The 9,592-nt window shown below is 45.8% G+C and overlaps 1 protein-coding gene across 1 annotated transcript; it reads left to right on the top strand.

Annotated features, from left to right (window-relative positions):
* Window positions 1–525: 525 nt before the first annotated feature.
* LOC117896623 lies at window positions 526–1,720 on the top strand. The gene has a single exon (XM_034805064.1). It carries the CDS (start codon window positions 607–609, stop codon window positions 1,717–1,719), a length of 1,113 nt encoding a protein of 370 aa, XP_034660955.1. The 5' UTR covers window positions 526–606; the 3' UTR covers window position 1,720.
* Window positions 1,721–9,592: the final 7,872 nt, after the last annotated feature.

Here is a 9,592-nt window from a genome sequence, read left to right as displayed (position 1 = left end):
ACTGTCGATTGGTGTTGAACAACGTACATAAGTGGGCATTTTGTGGCTTTGTTTTATGGCCGCCATTGGCCGGCCCCCATGCCAAAACTTTTGAATTCAATTTGTTTGGCAGGCCAAAAGTTATTGATTTAATTCGTATCTGGGGAATGCTTAATCAAAAGAACGACTACGGCCAGATCCGAAAGGAGATACCAAAATGCCAGATGCCATAACGAACACAGCACACAGCGGACCTAGTACCCTTCCTCCTCTGAATGAGTCAAAATAACAAAACAAAAAAAACTGAAATGTGAGAAAAGAAATGGAAAATTGTCTGTGGGGAAGGAACGTCTGTGTGTGTGTGTGCTCCACTCCTCCATTGCTCATGGTCAAACCCTTTGGAGAATAGTTGTATATCGATTGGGATCATGCTCGTAATTTCCCACGTTGGTTGGCCCTGCAAAATGAATGCTGTCTGTGCCTGTCAGTTATCCTCTCTCTCTCTCTAGAACTGCTTTTCGGGGCACAACGAAATTGCTTGTTGAAGTTGAAACATCTCCGATATACTCGTACCAAACATTGAATATATTTCATACTCAATATTTATTCTATAACTTTCGAACAAGAATGCTTTCAAAGCACAAACGGCCCAGCAAGCAGCGGCAGCGGCAGCGGCAGCTGGAGCTGAAGGCCGCCAGCCGTTTGAATCAATTGTCGCGCATGCCGGTCCGGTGTCCCATTGCCAGCTGCCGGCAATATGCCTTCCCCTCGGGTCTGTTGTCGCACATGCTCAACTCTCACGAGCCCAGTTCGCGTGGCGGCCCTGTCTTTCGCGACGCCTACGAGAGCGAGCCGCTGCGCCTGAAGTTCCCCGATCCCCGCCGCTTCCACGAGTGCGATGAGCCGCGGTGCGTGGCCGTGCTGCGATTTGGTGGCGAGCACAACAATAGCAAGAGCACGCCAGGCAGCCGCTACCTGTTCGTGCCCAATTCCGAACTGCACCGTAAGCTGGATAAGAAGTACAAGAACTACTTGCCCATGCTGCTGATGGTGAGCCGAAGCACTTGGCAAGCCACGCTACCAGACGGCGGGTACGGGATCTTCGTCGTCTGGCTGGCAGCACCGGCCACAGTCAAGCCGTTCTACTACACCATCACCGTGTTCAATGACGCCTATGAGAACTCGATCAGCGTGATACGCAAAACGCGTAACTGTGCGCACACTCAGCGACCCAGCGACTTCCTCGCCAATGAAGCCGACTACATGATGCTGCGTGACTGCCAAATCGGTCTACTAATGCAGCCCCCCAATCAGCAGAGGCAACAGCAGCAAGTCATCCGCATGGAAATCACCGTACACGAGCTGTGGAAGGGCTGCCTCACCAAGCTGCCTCCCATCGCCACCGAAGAAAGCCACGGAGAGGCCATTCCAATCATCTACCAGCCAGTAGACGAGGAAGAGAATGAGACATCCTCGCAAACGGACAATGAGGGCCAGTCCAATTCCTCAGAGTCAGTGGCGGAAGAGCCGCCGAATTTCGCAGCTGCAGCTAGAACGACGGCAGCCACGGGACGGAATGGAACGACGGCAGCCACTGGACCGAGTGGAACGCAGGCTGCAACTGTGCAAGCGACTGAGACTCAAGCAGGAACGAACGCTGCAATTGGAACGCCGAATGCTGCAGCAGCCACTGGACCGAGTGGAACGCAGTCTGCAAGCGGCGTTTTCCTTGTGTTCTAGCATCTAGCAGCAAAACCAAACACTTTCGGAAAAACTAAACAAATTTCTTTAATTGTTTTAGCATAGTTTTAATTGTGTCTCTCGCTATACAGAATAATATTTGATGACACACATGTTTGAAATGTTCTTCCCTTTCGTGAGGGATTCAAAGTCATGGCTCGATAGCGCACCATGAAGTCGGTGGCACAGATGATCGATTGGCGCTTGTGGATCTCCTCCTTCAGTCCCGTCGGAGGGTGTGAAAAGTGGGTTTACAGGCGGATAAACCTCTCGGGCGTGATAAATGCTTTGAGCTACTTTTGTTATGCTTTCATCTCATCCTTTGTCGATAAACAATTCTCGGTACGAGGAACAAACAGAAAAAAAGGTACAGTCACACCGAACTGCAGGCTATTTCTGTCAAACTGAAGCTCCAACCGACCCAAGAGGACGAGAGAGGTAGAGAGTGAGAGAGCGAGAGTGTGTAAGAGGAGACTAAGTGAGAAGAGAAGTGAATGAATCTCATTCAAGAGTTTCGCACTCAAAAACGGACCAACGTACGGCCAGCAAACAAGCACAGGATGAACAGGAAGCTGAAGCGAGGAAGGTGCCAGCCAAAGCAGGTGGCAGTCGGTGGCAGGTGGCAGGCAGTGGACTTGCTTCACTGATGTTTGCCCCGAACGCAGGCCAAGCCCCAAATCCACAAACCCTCCCACCTCTCATGCCTTGGCCAACGTAGCGGTAGCTGTCCGTAGGTGCCTGCAACTGAAATGCCGGAGCGAACAATGCAAAAATCGGACAGCGTCGACGAGCAAGGGCAGGCGGGGCACAGAGACAGCGAGAGCTCTCCACAAGCGGCAAAAGGTGAAAAATAAGAATGGCAAGCAAACAACAGCAGCAGCAACACCAGCAAGAAGTGAAAATCTTCTGCCACTGCCACTGCCTGCGACCGAGCTACCTACCTCCTACCATTCTGTGGCAGTGGCAAACTTTTGAATAATTTATCTTGCGTTGAAAGGACGTTTTCATTAAAATTCACCAACGTATTTAAAGTGCGAGATAACTCGCCAGCGAGCGACGATTATTCAAGTGGAGGAAGAGAGAGTTCATTTGCCTGCCAGGGAACTCTCGAAATGTTGCAACTCTGCTCTGCAAAGGAATCTGTTTGGCACTCCCACAATCATAGCCCCAGCCCCAGTCCCAACCCTTCCGCTTGTTTCGAACGGTTCGACAGCTCGAAAGCTTGGAACGTTTAGAGTGTGATTCTAGCTTGCAGGTTCGCTTCGAACCATGATCGTCCATGATCACGTTGCTGCAACGTCAAGCAGGTTTGAAGCACAAAAGAAAAGGGAAAAGAATCAGTTTTAATTATATACATACATATGTAATTATTTGCCATCTTCTTTACATAATCATAAATATTCATGAATAATCATGTAATCTATTGAGGGAATGATTCCTCTTTTATCTGTAGCTAAGCTCTAGTTTGAGTTCTCGTTGTTTTCTTGCAATTTCTATTCTGCTCCCTTGTTTGTGCTGAATGACTTCCTGTTTTTGGATTGCCCGGTATGAGTTGTGTTAGTTGCTTTTGCTTTTGCTTTTGCTTATGCCTTTGCCAAAATTAACCATCTAAATCATCTCACAGCGACCATTTCCTAGACCATTTCAATTCCCCAACTCTCCGTTCTACGTTCTATCTTCACCATTCGCTTTCCCCTGCCACTTTCTTCTGCCCGCTTTAGCTTATTTGTCAAAAGTGGAATCAGCATAACATAAATTTAATGTCTGCCAGACAAAGCGAGAACGAGAAAGAGAAGGAGAGGGAGAAAGAAAGAGAGGACGGTAAAAAACTCAACGCAGCTACAAAATAATAATTCTCAATGGCCCAACGGCAGTTTAAAGCACAAGGAAACACACTCGTAATTTTGTTAATTCTCGACTATTTCTTTCTCTTTTGCCATCTTCCTGGCAGTATTTTTTTGCACAGGGCAGCACCGGGCAACCTCGGTATGCTGCACTTCTCACAGCAGAAAGCATTGCATTCCAGGCCATTTCAAAGATAGAGAATATAAATTGTCTCATGTACTCATCGAGTAAGCATCTTCGTCTTGCAATGCAAATTTCTTTCGATTTCGAGATTGTCAAATTATTATTCAGCAATATATTTTCCCTAATAGCAGTGGGTATCCTTTTAGTCGCAAAGTCGACAAATATTCTTTGTAGTTGTTGTGCTTTAAATGTATCCTCGTATTTGCATGCTTTTTTTTGTGCACTTTCAAGCTGAAATATGGCGCATTCGTAGCTCGCATATCTCTCTCGCTCTCTCTCTCTCGCGAATTTATCCACACAGAGTACTCCCCCTCGCTCTACCCCCGCTCTCTCCTTTCTGTGTGGGGTGCTCGTGCTCATACCCCTGGTATACCATTACCGTTGGCTACAAAATGCAGCGTACCGCTGTGGTGGGATGAGCAATTTTCTTGTGCAACTGCCCGGCTATATTACCATGCTCCAGGCTGCCGGCAACAAGCACCCCAGCTCCATCCATGCCATTTCATTCCATTCCATTCCGTTTCATTCCGCTCTTGGGGTCCAGCGTCGTCGTTTCATCGCGCAATTTCCGCACAAGTGTTGGCAATATAAATATAGCGACAAAATATAAAAGTAATTTATGTTTGCCTCTTTCCATATCATTTCTATATGCATGAGGTAGGCGGCAGGCTGCAGTTGGCGGGCGGCGCTAGGAGAGCTGTGGCGGAGCAGAGTGGTTCACCCACCTTCTTCTACGTGAAAAATGCATACTGATGCGCTCGTTTGTATGCAGAAAAAACTGCATTTAATTTATTAAAATATATATTTTCAAGCACTGCATCGCGACAGATTTCAGTGTTGGATAACAGTGCATAAATTATGTATACTATAAATCGGTTAACCGGTTAACTGCTTGGGATTGGGCTTGAGCTTATCGCCAGCCTGGCTGGCATTCTCATGCATTCATTCATAATTAAGCATTTCAATTTGATTAATCAATTGGCTTGCTCAATGAAATTTACATGAGTTTTGGCCAGAGATTAAATATGTTTAGGCGGATATTTCATTCCATTTTTGCGTTGAGTGGAGACATGCGGCTGGCCACTGGCCACGCCTTTTGTCATTATCCGACCCCAAAGCTTCGGCTTTGCCAAACCGCAAATCCCCCCCCTCCCGGAGTGCCCCATCTGTCACTCACCCATGCATTAGAGGATGTACATATGTACATACCATATACAGTTGTACATATGTACAGCCACCATAAAGCACTCTCATGAATATATCAACAGGCAACTGGCGTACAGCGACACACGGGTAGGAGGTGGCTGAGGGGAAGTCTAAATGCATTCAAATAAAAGAGTACACAAAAAGCATAGCACACAGCATAAAGTTGTCACATCGCTTTAGGACTTTTGCATGCGACTATGAAGCAAATTTCCATTTGATTTGCCCGACTCGGTGCGCATTTCGAATTATTCGCATCCAGCGAAAATGTCATCGGTCGAAGCGTTGTTCCGCTTTACTCAAGAAACTTTAATCTGGTTGGTTTAATTGATAGCCGTGTCGTTATTGTTATTATTAATTAATACGACACGAGCGAGAGTCGCTTTGAATGTAAATTAACTCGAATATAGACAGGCTAAATATGAGTCAACGGATCAAATCTTTGGCTTTGTGCTTTCTTTCTGCTAACTAGATATTTGCGATATTAAGCGACCATCCACCCAAGGTATCATTGTTCATGTTTAGGATCTCAAACATAGCCTCACAGGCTAATGACTAGAACATGCGCCAACAGACACAAAATAGAGTCCCCAGCTGACCCAGCTGAGCCATCAAAACGAATTTTCAACCTAAATTATACACCATTTTGGACCATCCACCATCCTCCATCCACCATAAAGCATCCACATGGCATATTTTCACAGCTCATCAAGTATGCAAAGAGATAGAGACAGATGATAATTGAGAGAAGAGCAAAGAGAGATAGAGGGGGTGGAAGAGTGGCCTCTCAACGGTAGGAGCAATTCAAAAAGTTAACAAATAAAATTATGCAAAAGGAACAACAACAAAAACAACTGCAAATCGGAGCAAAAAAGGCAAAAAAAAAAGCGAACGAGTGCACAAACAAATTTGGGACGACGAGAAGCGGACGATGCGAGGGTAGAAAGTAAAATCTCTGACTCTGTAATATGCCAAAAACTGTGTTCATAGTGTAAAAATGTCTATTTACATAGTCATGCATCATGGACAGCAGGGCGACAGAGGGAAAGAGAGAGGGAGAGGGAGAGGGAGCAAGCGAGAAAGAGATGACTGACGGACGCTTTAAGCGCTTAGTGCCCCGTACGTTGACTCGTTGTGTAATAAAAGCCAAAGAAACTAAAAAATGAAAATAAATGTATGGAAAAGTTCATAAATGTTTAAATGCTGAGCTAAAGCAAGAGAGGCACGGCGAAAGAGAAATAAAGGCAGAGAGCGAGAAAAACAGAACAGAGAGAGAGAGAGCAGGAGGAGACGGCACAGATTGCGGCAAAACTATTTGCAACAGCAGTGCAAAAGTACAAAATGCAAATAAATCCCCAAATGCCTGTTCCTCTTCCTGTTCCAGTGACTTGCTCTCCCCAGCAAATTTGTGCCACACTAAACAACAGAAACGGCAGGCAGGCAGGCAGGAAGGTAGGCAGTCAGGCAGTTGTGTGGCACGTTCATTTTCACCTCTTGCCACTGCCCGTGCTCCTGCCGCATGCCATGCCTCATGGCCCTGCCTCATGGCTCGTTTCCCAGCTGAAAGATAACCGAAAAATGGCTCCCACTCCCACTCCCACATCGCATGCTCGTATGTATGCAAAATATGCCCACCTGGTGGACACGCAGAGCACAGCAAAGCACGGCAAAAAAAAAGGGAAATAAAACTCAAAAAACATCTGCAAAATCTGTACCAAAAATATTTTGCAATTTTCTTGCAAATTCAAGATTGAGATTCGAAAATCATTTCAAAGCAGAAAAAACACACAAACATAGAGCCCCGTGTGGCACTCGTTGTTGTTCCGAAATGGCTGCCAACTGGTGGAAAACAACCATCAAATACGCTCTAAAAAACTATGGTCAAATCTACTTGAATAATTGGTTCAAGCTCTTAATAATGTTCCCGTTGGAGCACTGCGTGTACGCACACAATGAGCTGCCTCCTTCGATTACTCTCAGTTAATTTCCAGCTGTGATTTCCCGAATATTTATACATTTATGTACTGTGCACTCATTCAAGGCTCTCCAGGTCCAGCTCCTGCACACCTTTTTTTGTTTGGGAGCGGATTGAGTGGGTGTGGCAGCACTTTAATCGAAATCGCTTTGGCTCTACCCCCGAACGACCCGCTTTTATCTGTCCTGAGAGATTCCAACGGCGACACACCGGATTAACTTAAAGTGCCTCCGAACTGCTCTCCCCCCTACATCTCTCTCTCTCTCTTTCTGTTGGCAAGTGTTCCCCAGCTTGAAATCATTGACAATCCGCTGACGTTTCCCCGCCCAATGCCCAACGCCACAGAGGAAGGCACCGAAACGAACAAAATACAAATAAAAGCAGGCACAAAAAAAGAACCAAAAAAATAATAAAAGGTAGGACCACTCACACACACACACACACACACAGACACTCACACTCACACTCGCACGTGAAAGCATTTTGTCGGACCGGAAGTCGCATAATTTCAGAAGCGGAAAGAACTAATTTGATTGTATTTAGCACCATTCCGGGTAGCAGCATTCCGGAGAGTGAGTCCTGTGGGAAGTCCTGTGGGCTTAATGAGCAGCTTTTTAGATGCAATTAGCTGGCAGCAGGCAAAACAGGCGTCCCTCCCTCGCTCCCAGTCCTTGAGTCGAGTCCGAAACGAGGGCTTGTGCGGTTTTACACATTTCACTTTCATCATTCGCATAAAGCCTTTCGTCCAGCTGCTCCATGGGGGAGGCATGGCGATGGCCAGGCTTTTTGGGGTTTGCACACAAAAAAATCCGCTAACTTTTTAATGCGCTCAAATGCTGTCCGTACCGGACCGGACCGTACCGGACCGGGCCTACAGCTGTGGCAGGGTTGGCAGGCAGCGTGGCAGCTACCAGCTGTGAAGCGGCATGACAGCTGTGAAACTGTTGCAGATCCCCCAGCTGACAGCTGGCCAACTATTACAGCACTGTTTTAGTGTCAGTTTCAGTTGAAGTTTGCAGGAAAAACTATATTACTCCCCATCCCCATCGCCACATAAATCTGTGCAGATTTTTGACTGCTGTTGGGCCATTCCACGCCTGACAATGCTGTTTGCACTTGATGGAGCTTTGCTGCTCAAGTAGCTTTCCATTGTTATCCCTAGATATTGAACTGTCCAAAAATGACTAGGAGCAGCAGTTGTTGGTGGCACTAATTATTATTTCTGCTGCATATTTGAGTTTGAACAACAGCAACTGCTCGTACCATGGAGTTAACAAACTAAAGTTCACTGGGGCAATATATTGTAATTAATAAATAAACCACAATGGAATTCCCTTACAAAGTTTTCAACTCAATTTGTGCGAACATCCCGCAGAACATGCCCATAGTTAATGATCTTACACTCCCCCATGCCTCCTCTCAGCACACAAAACCAGTTAATATTACAACAAACAAAAAGAAACTTTTATGGATAGAGCTGGGCGTCTGGGATTGACGTTGGGTTTGGTGTTAGGCAGGGGAAGCCTTTTGACAAGCGTCGTCCCTGTCCCTGTCGCTGTCGCTGTCGCAGTCATAACTTTTATCGCTCTTGTTTGCTGTTTCTATAATTGCTCATTATGCTGGCAGTCCACCCACTGCCCCGTGTCCCCCCACCACTTTGCAGCTTTGCAGCTTGCCACAATGAAACTTTTTAGTTGATTTTATTTTACACGTTTTTTTTTTGTAGCGACAGCTTTTGTTTTGTTTTTTATTTTTTCGCTGCATGTTTGATGCTTGCCAATGGCAGATTTCCTGTCGCACGAGCGAAAACTTTCCCCTTTTTGTATGTTGTCCCATTCCTCAACTTAAAACGGCATAAAAATGGTTCCAACACCGCAGACCAAACTGACCAAACAGACCCTGCAGCCATCGCCAGCCCGTGGCTTCTTTCTCTCCCAACAACGAAAATCGTTGAGCTAATTAAAATCATTTCATAAATTTGCCATTCCGTTGGGTATGCCAAAACAACAAAAAAAACAACACAAAACTGAAATGAATACACACAACAACAACAAAACAAAAAACGAGAAAACACCGAAATGACCGGAAGCAAACACGCAATGGGAGGATAGAGATGGAAACGTGAGGCCCCAAAACTCATCCCAATTCACTGCGGGGGAACGCAGAGAGACGAGTATTTATGCTTTTACATATATTTCGAATAAGTAACTTTATATTACGATTCAGAGCCATTTGACATTAGCTTTTACTTCTATTTTCAGATATTTGTAACGCCCATAAGCCCACGTAAGTTCACCCACAAAAACAGTGCAAATATTCTGCTTTTATTTGTTGACTTCTTTCTCTTTAATTCACTTTTTAGTTCCCTGTTTGGCACTCTCAAAGTGCGGGCTGCTGTGGCGCACATCTCTAATAAACAATAGAGTGAAATCGTGCAGGAGCAGGAAAAAAAGTGTGAATTAATGTGGGTCTAGTGGGCGGAGGGCGTGCCGGATGGCCGTTGAGCCTGCGGCCGGGGACGCGACACGTGCAACGAGCGTCGGCGCGTCAAATAGGAATTCATTAACAAAACGTTACACAAAATTTTAATTAAATATTAAAACATAAAAGTTTGCCAGGCAATATATTTGGTCTCTGGCTCTGGCGACATTATTTTTGGGAGACCAT

The sequence above is a fragment of the Drosophila subobscura genome, chromosome A (genome assembly GCF_008121235.1).
Source record: "Drosophila subobscura isolate 14011-0131.10 chromosome A, UCBerk_Dsub_1.0, whole genome shotgun sequence".
Lineage (NCBI taxonomy): Eukaryota > Metazoa > Arthropoda > Insecta > Diptera > Drosophilidae > Drosophila > Drosophila subobscura.
This window is presented reverse-complemented; position numbering and strand designations above follow the sequence as displayed.

What these genes read in the sequence shown, in the direction of transcription:
- LOC117896623 (XM_034805064.1), top strand. Translation starts at nt 607, where the DNA reads ATGCTTTCAAAGCACAAACGGCCCAGCAAGCAGCGGCAGCGGCAGCGG.